A 15,597-nucleotide genomic window follows, 5' to 3' on the forward strand; every position below is an offset into this window, starting at 1 on the left:
CATTCGCTGCTAGCCCTTCCAGTTCAAATGGATTGGACATCTATTAGTGACAAACTCATTAAGTATAAATATCAATTTTAGTGTCTTGACAACAGTACTACATATGGTGTACAGTAGATTTCTTTTTCTAAGCTAGCTTTCTGTATCTTTCTAGGCTATCTAGCGACAAGCTAAACCATTGAAAGTTTTTCACTAAACGGCAGACTGTCTAATCAACACAACACAGGATTAAATTTGTTTTCAAACAGACCCCCATTTAAAAAGTCAACTCGGAAGTAAATATAGACAAAATCCTCCTTATTTCAGTTTATACCCTTTTAATGACACTGTGGTTTGCTGTTGTTGCTTGCAGTCTTTCCAAAGGGAAAATATGTACAGTAATTGTTATACAAGGCATCCGTTATACTTTGGATGTCACGCACACCCACAGCAATATTGACGGTCACATGTGCGAGTCATGATGTTGATTTGTTTTACTTTTCATGCAATGAATGTTGAAAAACGTCTTCAGTTCTTAGACACAACCGCGTGATGTCTCGTGAGCATTTTTTGAAAAAATATTTCCTTCTGTGTTGCTCTCAGTTTCCCTATTATGCAAGGAGGACAAAAACCTACTTTTTTTGTTTTGTTTTTTAAACTTATTTACGGCTAGGCCACGTACTGTCTTGCCTGGCACGGCCAGACTGTTCTCCCTGTGTTTTTCAAACACTGAGAGTATAGTCTGGGACCCAGCCCATTAACGGCCTCTCGAGCAAGTACAAAATCAATCGACAAATCAGATTCGTTTATTTGCGTGACGTGTTCTTAACGAGCAACGTCACTTTTCCGCGTCGGAAGTCGTCTCCACAACAACACAGGTGGCGAACAGGAGAGCCGAGAATATGTTCCAATCCACGGTAAAAATCAGTTTTAAATTACCAAAAACGCATCGACACAAGTCATTGACAACAGTCTGTCTCGCGCTAGCCATGTTGAATAAACTCCGCTCTCCTCATATGTTTACTTCCACGCGCAAGTCCCTCGTCCCGCCCGTCGCTGATTGGTCCACTCCGCTGTCTGTTTGCTGTGGCTTGCTCCGCCCTGGAAATTGTATCTGCTTAATGGTGGCCGGACTCAATAGCTGGAACAGCGTTGAGTCTGGAGTACCAGGCTAGGTACTGTCTAGGTCACAGGTGTCAAACTCAAGGAGGCTAGATCCGACCCGCCACATCATTTTGTGTGGTCCGCGAAAGTAAATCAGGTGCATTGATTGCGTAGTTCTCCCAAAAATACATATTTTAAAAAGACTTAACTGTATTTTTTAAGGGTGTGACGGTACATGTATTTGTATTGAACCGTTTCGGCACGTGGTGCTCGGTTCGGAACGGAGGCGTACCAAACGAGTTTCTAACGTAATGTAACCCTTACGTTTGGAGGCCGATAGTCGACAAGTAGCCATCTTCCGACAGAGCCGGCCGCTCTGGACAGCGCGGCGGGGCGGGCCGAGCCCGGTTCCCCGGCGGCAGGACCTCCGGCGAGCACCCCGGTTTCTCGAGTGTTCCCCCAGGCGTGCGCCTCCATCCGGAGCAGGGCCAGGCCCCGAATACGCCGCGGCGAACCAGCCAGGGCGGGCGGATTATCCGGTACGAACGTAGCTGCCGCCGCCGAGACAAGACACGATTTTTTTTTTTTTTTTTTTTTTTTTACCGAAATGACCCGAGAGCCAAAGCCTCAGATTAAAAAATAATGCAGCTTTTACGACCATCATTCTTCATGATAAACATGCCAGTCACATCAGTTTCAACACGGACATTTGAACAAGTGATGTCCAGTTAATAAGCGTATCATGACAGCACAGTGGTTAGATGATAATTTAAGCATGCAGAAAACGAAGATAGCCAGTCAGTAATGCATTCAGTATATAAAATGACGAGCGGTCAGATGACTTTGTAACGCTGCCTTTATTTTTCGGCTTAACAAAACACAGGCACGAAACAACACGCACGGGGACGCGAGCTCCAACTCGGTCCAAATAGTACTGCCGTGTGTCAGTTTAGCTGCTGTAAAGCAAGTGTCGTGAGTGCCGCAAATGTAAACAAAGCGCTGCAGAATGGTTATATGGCATCTCGCTCTTTTGAGTTAATCATTTTCACAGTGTGCAACAAAGCATATAACATTAGCAATCACTTTTCAAATTATCTAACTTATTTGTCTGCTCAATTACAGTCACAGTAGATAATCAAAACTTTTTAGCACGTATTAACACTTACCAATTTAAATATCCACATTCCTGTTGAAATGAAATAACAATAATATTCTGTAGCCAAAATTATTATTCAAAATCTTTCCTTCTTCCAAGTTTTTTTTTTAGGATTAAGTATAATAATTTATTGCTTAAAATAAGACTGTTAAGCTTATTTTCAGCTAGCTATTTTTCTTCCAAGAATTTTCCAATAGATTTACACTTAAAATACACTAGTTTTAAGGAGGTGTGTTTTTGCAGTGTTGTAATGTTATATATGTTAGGAATTACTTATTTTTAAAGGCATTTTTGTGCAACTTAGGTATTTACTCTGTAAGTAATTGTTGCCAAAAGTTAACCACTACACAATGTCAGACAATGTCATTATTTAGGTGTTGGATTTTACTACTTGTTCATATTTGATGTTGAAAAAAAGAGCAATAAATTATATTTTTGCACAGTAATATTTTCTCTCGTATATACTTTAAAATTTTACATAAATCTTTTAATAGAATTATCGTCTTGACATTATCGGTTATCGGTTGGAATGAGGAGGAAATTGTCGGTTATCGGTATCGGTTGAAAAATGTATTATCGTGCATCACTAATTTTGTTTTCTTACTGTACCGAAAATGAACTGAACCGTGACCTCAAAACCGAGGTACGTACCGAACCGAGATTTTTGTGTACCGTTACACCCCTAGTATTTTTCCTTTTTTTTTTAAAATGAATAAATGTTTTTTGTTTTTTAAATTAGATAGAGATTTTGTCATACTGTTTCCCCTTCTTTTTAATACAAAAAAATAAAACGCAAACATTTAATGTTAAACGTTTTTTTTCCCCCATTTGTAAATCAAACCGAAAAATAAAATATTCAGTTTTAATTCCTTTTTAAATTAAATCAATGTAAATAAATAAAAATATAAAGGAAGAAAAATACACTTAAAGATACCATACGGAACTTTTATGTGTTAATTCAAAAATATTTTTCTACTCCGTGCATGCTCCACCAATGGCCTGATGAGTACACAGAGCCCTGACATTTTAACTGAATCTGCGACAAGAGGCCCTTTTTCTTCCCTTCAATATTGAATATTCAGGGCGAACGCACACTTGTGCACGTCCATATGAATGCCCGCGGCAGCAGCGCTGTTTAACCGAGCTTCCGCCTAGTCTCCAAGCTTGGCAAAAACACTTTTCTAACCCACTTAAGACTTGCTACTAACAGTAAACAATCAACGTTTGCTGTTTTTACGTTTCTGGTACTGATTTGATGGACCAAATGCTTGTTGGGTATGCTCGTGCTCGTACAACCACGCATGACCCTAACACTGGCTGCAGGTACGCTTTAGGCCGGAGGTGGTAGTCGCGAGTTAAAAAGTGTTAAATAGTGTACTGCACGTCACACGTCAACTTTGCTCATTAGTGTTCATGATGTTAGCAACTGTTGCTTGGGAAGTAGAACTCACATTTGTCCCTCATGCTCGATGCATGTAAATAGTATACGAACGAGATGTTTACTGAGCTAAACCTACTAATTCTGTCCGAAAATTATGTCGCTGGTGCCAAATTCACAGGTAAAGATGTGGAAGAACATACAAATTGTTCAGTAGGGCTGCAGCTATCGATTGTTTTAGTTGTCAATTATTCGATGAAATAGTTAGTTTGAATAAATAATCGAGTAATCGGATAAGAAACATGATAAATTAAAATACCTGAGCTGAACCTCAAACTGAATAAAAAATAAATAAGAAAGGTTCTATGTACAACAAAAGAACAATGGCTAGCAAAATTTACAATTGTAATGTGTAATTTGATATTGAAAGCCCTCTTGATGTTTTCGTTTTCATAGAATTTGTAAAACTTGCTTAACTAGTAGGTCGCCATTGCTGGTTACGTTGCCAGGCTTCCAGAGTATGCGACATAAACATGTCATCTGTTCAACCCTTTCAATTTGAATCCAAGAGGAACATAAATTAGCATGACAGCACTGTTGATATATCACAAAACGAGCAGCAAACTCAAAATGAACAGGAAAGACAAGACAAGAGTAGGGAAGAAAAACGGTGTTCTGCAAAAATGTACTACACCGACGAAACGTTCTACAAGAGGCAAATGTGACACTAAAAAGTACTCGCCGCTTTTAACCGATGTGCGCATGTGTGGAACGTTTTGCCGTGTAGGAAGGGATTGCAGAACACCGGTAGTGTTTGTCTAGTGACAGTGACAAACTACTTCATCACCCCGAGCGTCCATCGCACGCATAAAACATGGCGATCTCCATAGGTCAAAATGTCTACTAAGCATTATAGAATTTAAATCAATGGCAATGTTTTATGTGTTTCTAATAACATTTTAGTAAAAGACAACAATTGTGGCTTATTAGAGCCTACAAGTCTTTAAGTTCGAGGTTCCCTTTAAAGTTAAAATGATTGACAGGTTTATAGCTTTGATCTTGCCACAGAGGCTTGATATCTCTACGATCAAAGGCACAAATGTGTCAATCATCGTTAAACTTGAAGCCCAGTCATAAGTGTACTGTTGCAACTCAATCTGTAAGTGAGAGGCTGTTCTCAGCAACGTGAGCATCAAAGCGGGAGTGGAAATTATGTTCAACAAAAAACTTTTTTTTTCCGTTAGCGGATCGGGACTGTATCAGCAGATTCTCAAAATCAGGTGACTCGGACTCGGGTCCAAAAATATGCGATCGGGACATCCCGAATATATTTCTTGAAAATTATAAACCTGATCCTTTTCACCCAATTCCGATCTTCTGAAAAATGGCCCGATTTCCCATCATGTGATCGGATCAGGGACATCTATAGTCTATGGTTGTTGTTTTTTTTATTATTTTATATCTAATAACTAATTAATATTTTAATGAAAAAGAAAGTCAAAATGAACTGCACATCTATACAGTGGGGCAAATAAGTATTTCGTCAACCACCAATTGTGCAAGTTCTCCTTGAAAATATTAGAGAGGCCTGTAATTGTCAACATGGGTAAACCTCAACCATGAGAGACAGAATGTGGGGAAAAAAACAGAAAATCACATTGTTTGATTTTTAAAGAATTTATTTCTGAATTAGAGTGGAAAATAAGTATTTGGTCACCTACAAACAAGCAAGATTTCTGGCTGTCAAAGAGGTCTAACGTCTTCTAACGAGGTCTAACAAGGCTCCACTTGTTACCTGTATTAATGGCCCCTTTTTTAACTCATTAGCGATATAAAAGACACCAGTCCACAATTTCAGTCAGTCACACTCCAAACTCCTCTATGGCCAAGACCAAAGAGCTGTCGAAGGACACCAGAGAAAAAATTGTAGACCTGCACCAGGCTGGGAAGACTGAATCTGCAAAAGGTAAAACACTTGGTGTAAAGAAATCAACTGTGGGAGCAATTATTAGAAAATGGAATACATACAAGACCGCTGATGATCTCCTTCGATCTGGGGCTCCATGCAAGATCTCACCCCGTGGCGTCGAAATGATAACAAGAACAGTGAGCAAAAATCCCAGAACCACACGGGGGGACCGAGTGAATGACCTACAGAGAGCTGGGACCACAGTAATAAAGGCTACTATCAGTAACACAATGCACCGCCAGGGACTCAAATCCTGCACTGCCAGACGTCCCCCTGCTGAAGCCAGTACACGTCCAGGCCCGTCTGCGGTTCGCTAGAGAGCATTTGGATGATCCAGAAGAGGACTGGGAGACTGTGTTATGGTCAGATGAAACCAAAATAGAACTTTTGGGTAGAAACACAGGTTCTCGTGTTTGGAGGAAAAATAATACTGAATTGCACCATACCCACTGTTAAGCATGGGGGTGGAAACATCATGCTTTGGGGCTGTTCTTCTGCAACGGGACCAGGACGACTGATCTGTGTAAAAGAAAGAATAGATGGGGGCATGTATCGAGAGATTTTGAGTGAAAATCTCCTTCCATCACCAAGGGTATTGAAGATGAGACGTGGCTGGGTCTTTCAGCATGACAATGATCCCTAACACACAGCCAGGGCTACAAAGGAGTGGCTTCGTAAGAAGCATTTCAAGGTCCCGGAGTGGCCTAGCCAGTCTCCAGATCTCAACCCCATAGAAAATCTGTGGAGGGAGTTGAAAGTCCGTGTTGCCCAACGACAGACCCAAAACATCACTGCTCTAGAGGAGATCTGTATGGAGGAATGGGCCAAAATACCAGCAACAGTGTGTGAAAAGCTTGTGAAGAGTTACAGAAAACCTTTGGCCTCTGTTGTTGCCAACAAAGGGTACATAAAAAAGTATTGAGATGAACTTTTGGTATTGACCAAATACTTATTTTCCACCTTGATTTGCAAACAAATTCTTTAAAAATCAAACAATGTGATTCTCTGTTTTTTTTTCCACATTCTGTCTCTCATGGTTGATGTTTACCCATGTTGACAATTACAGGCCTCTCTGATATTTTCAAGTGGGAGAACATGCACAATTAGTGGTTGACTAAATACTTATTTGCCCCACTGTAGCTGTAAATAGAAGCCAAGGAGTCTCTCCATTGCTCAAATTTTCCTCCAATTCTGGAATGCAACCCCGTGGTTAACGTCGACTAAAACATCTAAACAAACTGCACTTCGTGCCACAGGTGGAGAAATACCACCTCGGGCCAATCAGGAGTTAGTGTAGGCGGAGCTTAGTGGGAAGCTGCATTGGGCTGAGTTTGATAAGCGAGTTAAATTTAGACAGGGACCGCTGCCGCCACAACATAGCTTCCAGCACTCCGACCGGGACGCCGGATTGGTTTTTGGTTTTTTTTTTTAATTTTATTGTTTGAAATTGACATGCATCTCTTATCATCGCTCTGCGTCACCAGGTGAGAATTACAACTGTGCTCTTTCGTCTACCCGTGTGTGTGTGCGTGCCTGTAAGTTTGTGTGTTGAGTATGCTGTTTGAGTCCACTTGTGCAAGTTAGTTCAGGTTACTGAGCAAAAACATGTGAGTGGGGTATAGAAAATGTGTTTGCAGAGCCCTGAGCCGACTCGCGACGGCCACGCATTCCGCTCACATCGGCGTCCAAGATTTTACTGTGCAAACAAACAGTGTCTTGAGTTTCCTAAAGACGGCGAGCAGACCAAAACAAACCAAAAAATAAAAGCTCAGCACACAGCAAAGGCCACCGTAATCGCCGCCGTGGTGTCACGTGACCACCGGTCGCTCAAGGACACTGGGGGGGTGCGGTTAACTCCTGTCATCGCTTGTCGTCTCTGTTTTCAGAGTGTTTAAGGTCTTGCGGTGTATAAACAGGTTTCCGCACATGCATGGCATGCTGGAAACCTTCAAAAGTGCTCCACTGACTACCGTGGTTAACGTTCCACTTGTTGACAGCGTGAATGTGGGTGTGAATGGGGTCAGTCACGACAGGGTGGGCCAAAAGTAGTGAGAAATTGACCTTTTACCTTTTTTTTTTTAATACTAAAATAATGGTGTTTGTATTAGGGCTGTCAAAATTATCGCGTTAACAAGCGGTAATTAATTTTTTTCACGTTAAAAATTTTGACGCAATTAACGCACATGCCCCGCTCAAACAGGTTAAAATGACAGCACAGTGACATGTCCACTTGTTACTTGTTTTTTGGTGTTTTGTCGCCCTCTGCTGGCGCTTGGGTGCGACTGATTTTATGGGTTTATTGACATAAACTATGGCGAGCTACCAGTTTATTTTTTGATTAAAAATTTTATTAAAACGAAAACATTAAGAGGGGTTTTAATATAAAATTTCTATAACTTGTACTAACATTTATCTTTTAAGAACTACAAGTCTTTCTATCCATGGATTGCTTTAACAGAATGTTAATGTTAATGCCATCTTGTTGATTTATTGTTATAATAAACAAATACAGTACTTATGTACAGTATGTTGAATGTATATGTCCGTCTTGTGTCTTATCTTTCCATTCCAACAATAATTAACAGAAAAATATGACATATTTTATAGATGGTTTGAATTGCGATTAATTACGATTAACTAATTTTTAAGCTATGATTAACTTAATTAAAAATTTTAATCGTTTGACAGCCCTAGTTCGTATAGAAGGATATTGCATTCACTTGAGAAAAAAAACTTTTTTGAGGGGAATTTTTGGGGGGAGATAATGCTTTTTTTTTGGAATATCTTTTGATTGTTTTTCTTTTGTCTTGTTTTCTGAATAATCTCACAATTTTCTGATGTGTCTTGATAACAGACTGCAGCTTTTTGGGTAATTTTGTATTTTTTTGTGTGTAATTTTTCTGGATATTATTTACCATTTTTCTAAGTATCTTTCCCTCTTTCAGTAGTTTTTCCAGGTTTTTTTTTATTTTTTATTATCGTTTTATTTTTAATTTAATTTTTATTGTTTATTATTGTTTTTCGGAGTCATTTTTATATCTGAGAACTAAAGTCCGGGGGGCGGGGATCTGAATAATGGAAAGAAAAAAACCTGGAAAACAGTTTTTGAAAAATAAATATTACTCGGGAAAACGGTAGGTAAGATGCAAAAAATAAATGTACCGAAAAAAAAAATACAAGAGGAAAAAAAAACTGAAAATTTACACAGAGAAACAGAATTTAAATACAAAAAACACGCCCAAAAATATACAGGGTGTTCCCAAATGGTTGACCCTATTCTAAATGCCCATGTCTCAGAAAGTACTTGATGGATCTTAATGAAACTAAATACACTTTATGTTGAAAGTCATAAGTTTTATTGGTTAAATTTACAAAGAAAAGTACGAATATTTGTTGGTTCTATGACAGATTTTCATAAATGTTCAATATGAGCGCCGCCTGTGACATGCCTGTCACACGTTGAGTATTTGAGCTCGTGCCAAACTCGCTGAAATTTCTTGAAATTTTTGGTGCCAAGTCCTAGTTTGTTTTGTAGTTGGTGCCATATTTGCAAAATTTGTGAAGAAGGCACGCTGCACTGTCTTCGGTGACTGAGTCCGAGCATACTCTAACACGCAAAATGCATTTTTGAAGTGAACGGCATTTCTTAACCTGAAAAGATAGAAATGTCAAACGTTACACACAAAAACTTGAAACGTTCCTACACAAGCTGTGAAAATTTGAGGTCATTCCAACGAAAATTGTCAAAATTATCTGCCTACGAAATGGGGTCAAACATTTTGGAACACCCTGTATTACTCAATGAAAACAGGTGTTTCCGTACATTTGAGTCAAGAACTAAGTATATACATTACATAAGCTTACTTATGTATAACTTAGATGAAAATATTCAGAATAGGAAAAAACTATGATTGTACCGATCCGATCTCGTGATCGGAAATCGGGCCGATCGCGCCATTTTCCAGTGGATCAGAATTGGGTGAAAAGGATCGTTTTTTTGTTGTTTTTTTTTTTTCATTAAAAAAATACACAGTGGTGCCTCGAAATACGATCGCTTCGACACACGATCTTTTCAACATCCGACGTAAAATTTGACTCACCATTTGTTTCTATATCCGACGACCTGCTCAAAATACGATGATTTATGACAGCGACGCAGTTTTTTTTCCCCCGCAAGACGGACGCACGGCAGATTTTCTTGTGAATCAACATGGGTTAGTTAGTTCGAAGGTTAGTGCAGGTGGTGAAAAAGGTGACGCTTACCATTAAAATTAAGATGGAGATGATAGAAGAATATAAGCGTGGTGTGCACATCCATCAACTGGCTTGACAATTCGGCGGTCCTTCTCCGACCTCTGTTCGCTAGTCTTTATAATTTAAGGTGACAATTATTATTGAGGTACCATCGCTAAAGAGATCGCCAACTTCATCAGCTTTTTAATCACTTATTTCGGAACTTGTGCTACACAACACGCCTACTGTCCGCCGCAGTTGACGCCAGCAACAACACAATGTTAAAAGAGAAAGTAAAATCTCAACTTCAACTTTCTCTCTGCGTTCAGGTATAACACGCAAAACACATCCACTACATTAGAACCCAATTTGTTACATTATATTTACATATTTACATTATATTTGTCATGCTTTGTCTAATTGCCATTTGTAATTGTACCAGCAATATTTATTAAGGATTTAGTGTAGGTTTTCAGGCTGTGGAACAGATTAATGGAATTATAATGTATTCCTATGGGAAAATCTTGCTCGACATACGACAATTTCGACTTACAAACAAGGTCCTGGAACGAATTAACTCCAAATGTAGAGGTACCACTGTATTTGTTTTTCTGCTTCATGCTCGTACAGTGCCACACCCTCCGCAGCAGTTCGGCAAACTGTTCAATGCATCTTGCATTTGGTACTTAAAAGTTAACGATGATTGACACGGTTGTAGCTTTGATCTTGCCAGAGAAGCTTGGTAGCGCTACAATGAAAGGCGCTAATGTGTCAGTCATCGTTTAGCTTGTTACACACTAGCTGTGGCAACTCATTGTGTAAGTGAGAGGGAGTTCTCAGCTGGGTGAGTGTCAAAGCGTGAGTGGATTCAAATGGACTCACTCAATGAAGCGTTTAATAAAGACAAGCATTTTTCTAGGTTATTCTTGTTTAAAAATCACATTATGAAGGTGGCACGGTGGGACAGTAACATGTTTGGAACTTTTGTTTACAAAAAAAAAACACACAAAAAAAACGTTTTTCGTAATCTGATCGGACTCTGTATCGCCAGATTCTCAAAATCAGGTGACTCTGATTTGGACTCAGGTGCAAAAACATGAAGAAAAACAGGAAAAATACAGCACTCAGAAAAAGGGACGAATATACAGTAAAACAGAAAAACACCCCTAAAAATTAATTTCGCCGAGAAAAAAAAGTTTTTTCTTCCCCTAATCTAATCCAATGCACTTCCATACATTTGAGTTAAGAACAAAGTGGTTACATAAGGTTACTTACTTAATAACACACTCAAGCTAAATTTGCTTAGCCAAAATCGTTCTGATAGTGTTTATTTTCATATTCCAAAAAATGTCAAAAGTCAAAGGTGTCGTCTGTTTTAAAGTATGTTTTGCTCCGGCCGTGCCAGCAGTGCTAAGCCCCCTACTTGGCAAGCATGTTGTGTTTGTATTTCTCCCGTCACTATTTTAGGGTTTGATGCTGTTGGAGGCTTTACATCCTTGTAAAAACGCTAAAACGAGGCCGGCGATGACGTCTTGTTTTCGCGCTCGATGAAACGATGACAGGTTTGGCCAACAGGTGGCGCTTTATAGCTCGTATTTAGCGGTTGTATATCAAGGCGAAACAACAGTAGTCAAAAATTTGTCATCTACTGCCATTGACTGTGGAGTTGAATATTCATGTAAGGGAAAGCTGGACTATTAAGACGTTATTAACATACTGACCGCCATTGACGGCGATAGACGTCCTATCCATTTTGACTGGAAGGGGTTTTTTGAACTACCTTTAATCGCTGTGAACAGGCTACAAATGATCATTTTTCTATGCTAGCTTGTCTATCGTCGCATTATAAGTTATCATTGCTAAAGCTAACCATGCCACCCTACAGTATGTGTTAGCCGTGTATGGCAAAAGTAGTGAACGTGTTAAGGAAGACGCTGTGGTCTAAAAATTTTTTTTTTTTTTTTTTGGCCTTAAATAGTCTTTCAAAGATGAAAGTATTTCTCTTAGATTGCCTTTTGAAGACGGGAACCTCTTTCCTCTCCGTTGAGCCGCCATTAAACGACCTTGAAGTGACGGCAAGTCGGTGGATTGTAAGAGGGAAGCGACTCAGGGGATTTAGAATCACTTCCATCTCTGACACTCGCTGAGCCTCCTTTGAGGCTTTTGTCACAAACACTCCCCCCCCCCCCCCCCCCCTCCACTTGTCCGCTTTCCTCCTCCATCTGCGCACCATCCATCAGCTTTCCTCTCTGCCGGAATTTACCTCTGAACTTGACGGGCGTCTCGTGTTCGCGGCGTGTACGCTGGTAACCCGGGAATGCTTTTGGTTGGATTCCCGCAGAGTCCCCGCCGTGGGTTGTCCTTGTAAACATTTGTTGGAAATTGATGGTGAAATTTGAGGATACTGTCACAATTTAACCAACTGTCTTTCGCTCGTTCTTTTTCACTCAGGTGGCTCAATGGCCCGAAGAGGAAGAGGAAGAACAGCCAATGTTCGGTTAAGAGCATGACGGGTGAGTTGAGGACTCCCATCTTTTATTGGTTTTATATACAGTGGGGCAAATAAGTATTTAGTCAACCACCAATTGTGCAAGTTCTCCTACTTGAAAAGATTAGAGAGGCCTGTAATTGTCAACATGGGTAAATCTCAACCATGAGAGACAGAATGGAAAAAATAAAATAAAAATCACAGTGTTTGATTTTTAAAGAATTTATTTCCAAATTAAAGTGGAAAATAAATATTTGGTCACCTACAAACAAGATTTCTGGCTGTCAAAGAGGTCTAACTCCACTTGTTACCTGTATTAATGGCCCTTTTTTAACTCATTATCGGTATAAAAGACACCAGTCCACAATTTCAGTCAGTCACACTCCAAACTCCTCTATGGCCAAGACCAAAGAGCTGTCGAAGGACACCAGAGACAACATTGTAGACCTGCACCAGGCTGGGAAGACTGAATCTGCAAAAGGTAAAACACTTGGTGTAAAGAAATCAACTGTGGGCGCAATTATTAGAAAATGGAATACATACAAGACCGCTGATAATCTCCTTCGATCTGGGGCTCCATGCAAGATCTCACCCCGTGGCGTCAAAATGATAACGAGAACAGTGAGCAAAAATCCCAGAACCACAAGGGGGGACCGAGTGAATAACCTACAGAGAGCTGGGACCACAGTAACAAAGGCTACTATCAGTAACACAATGCGCCGCCAGGGACTCAAATCCTGCACTCCCAGATGTGTCCCCCTGCTGTAGCCAGTACATGTCCAGGCCCGTCTGCGGTTCGCTAGAGAGTGTTTGGATGATCCAGAAGAGGACTGGGAGAATGTGTTATGGTCAGATGAAACCAAAATAGAACTTTTTGGTAGAAACACAGGTTCTCGTGTTTGGAGGAGAAAGAATACTGAATTGCATCCGAAGAACACCATACCCACTGTGAAGCATGGGGGTGTAAACATCATGCTTTGGGGCTGTTTTTCTGCAAAGGGACATAACAAAGTATTAAGATGAACTTTTTGTATTGACCAAATACTTATTTTCCACCATGATTCGCAAATAAATTCTTTAAAAATCAAACAATGTGATTTTCTGGGTTTTTTTTCCACATTCTGTCTCTCATGGTTGAGATTTACCCATGTTGGCAATTACAGGTCTCTCTAATATTTTCAAGTGGGAGAGAACTTGCACAATTAGTAGTTGACTAAATACTTATTTGCCCCACTGTATTCAAGGTAGTGGTGTGACACAATATCGAAATGGTGATATATCGTGATACTTCGTCTCCCAAAAGTTATCGATATGCTCCTGCCAAGAATCGAGATATTGTTTTAAAAAGTTGTCAATGTCTAAAAAAATAAAATAAAAAGGAACCTACAAGTTGCTAACAAAATCTTCCACCATAATAGTGTCTCAGTTAACTCTAAGGCTGCACTGATGATGCTCGACGCCCAATTGATTTAGACTGGGAACATTAGTTCATCCAAAACCAGAGCATTCAGTCATTCTGTCAGATTTTCAGTGCATTTACAGGTCACTTGCTGTTCATTTTAGGGTATTTACAGGTCATTTCCTGTTGATTTTGAGTCATTGCCTATTCATTTGGGTGATTCCCAGGTCACTTCCTGTTCTGTAACTCAAAATAAACAGGAAGTGACCCATAAAATACCCCCAAATCAACAGGAAGTAACTGAAAATCAACAAGTAAATGACCTTAAATGGCCCAAAATTACCTCATTGCTTAGCACTGGCTGCCATTGACGGCCATAGACATCCAATCCATTTGAAGTGGGAGGGATGGCATTCGTTCATTCGCTGCCACCCTCCCAGTTCAAATGGATTGGACGTCTAACTAGTGATCAACTCATTGTAATTCACAGCAGAAGCTTGTTTTTCTGTTTATTAGTTGTTTTTAGAATAACTTAGAATGATTTCCTGACCAATATATCGATAATCGTTGTATCGCCATATCGTCAGATCATTGTTATCGTGAGCTTTGTATCGCAAATCGTATCATATCGTGAGGTACCAAGAGGTTCCCACTCCTAATTCAAGGTGTTATTACCAAATATTGGCGAGTCTGCTAGTTTGGTCTTTTCTAGCGGTCATTGCAGTTCTTTGGAAATTCAAATTCCAATTTGACATAGATATGTGAAAAATGGTGGATACCTCAATCATAAGTAGACCTGCAAAAAAGTCTTAAGAAACCACGTTCTTCAAGAAACAGCAAGACAGCCATTTTGCTTCGAAGCAGGCATTGCAAAATTACATTGGTCATTTCCAGTCATCGTTTTAATGGTTTGAAAATTCAGCTTCGTAAGCCAGTTCGACATAGCTCCATGAAATTTGGTAGATATGTCTACCATAAGTCTCAAGCAACTACGCCCAAAAAGTGAAACAAAGTCGGTCACGTTGCTTTAAAGCGAGAATTATCAAGTTGCGTAGGTTATTTCTCTGGGTTGTTTAAATGTTTGAAAATTCAGCCCCCAAAACTAGTTTGGCCTAGCTAGCTGAAATTTGGTGCTTACAATCATTAGTTGACGCACAAAAAACTGTCAAGAATCGATGCCCATAAAGAGATAGGCAGTGAGCCACATTACCGTATTGGCCCGAATATAAGACAGCGTTTTTTTGCCTTGAGATAACACTGAAAAAGTGGGGGTCGTCTTATATTCGCGGTCTAGACATTATACCCATTTACGACGCTAGATGGCGCTAGATATCATTGAAGCGATGTTCTGTCATGCGAGATCTCAGCTACTCTCAAGTTTAACCAGTTTGCATTATTTTATTGCAATGTTTTTCCTTATTCAGATTTGTTTCAAGACTACAGTTACATTTAGACTTCGCGTTGATGATTAATGCAGTTATTGCAATTTTGTTGTTTTATCACAATAGATTGGTTTATTTACATTTCAAGAACCAGAAGCCATTCATTTGCAAATGTGATTGCACTTTAGTTTACATATTTAAATGTTCAGATATCAAGATTTGAATGAGGCAAAATAACATGATTTTTCGCTCAAATATATTGTTATAATCATTTGTTTCGGATGTACTGTAATTATTTTCTGTGTAAAAATTTATTTGGTGTTCAAAGTCTTTTTTTCAAACTTGAGTCTTGAAAAAGAGGGGGTTGTATTATAATCAGGGCTGTCTTATATTCGGGCCAATACGGTAATTAGAAGCAGTAATTTTCAAATCACGTTGGTCGTCTACAGGGGATGTTTGACTGTTTTGAGAATTTAGCCCCTAAAGCCAGTTTTACGTAACTATGAAAT

The 15,597-nt window shown here is 39.5% G+C and overlaps 1 protein-coding gene across 6 annotated transcripts in view; it reads left to right on the top strand.

Annotated features, from left to right (window-relative positions):
- The window catches only part of LOC130909201 (thyroid hormone receptor alpha-B), a 277,864-nt gene that overhangs the window by 219,563 nt on the left and 42,704 nt on the right, over positions 1-15,597 (top strand). For 5 of the 6 annotated variants that reach the window (XM_057825377.1, XM_057825380.1, XM_057825382.1 and 2 more), the window contains one exon: positions 12,271-12,332. In XM_057825377.1, coding sequence (XP_057681360.1) covers positions 12,271-12,332 — 62 coding nt within the window. Of the gene's footprint in view, positions 1-6,780; positions 7,071-12,270; positions 12,333-15,597 lie in introns of those variants that run through there. The other variant, XM_057825381.1, reaches the window with a different exon arrangement.

The sequence above is a fragment of the Corythoichthys intestinalis genome, chromosome 21 (genome assembly GCF_030265065.1).
Source record: "Corythoichthys intestinalis isolate RoL2023-P3 chromosome 21, ASM3026506v1, whole genome shotgun sequence".
Classification (NCBI taxonomy): Eukaryota; Metazoa; Chordata; class Actinopteri; order Syngnathiformes; family Syngnathidae; genus Corythoichthys; species Corythoichthys intestinalis.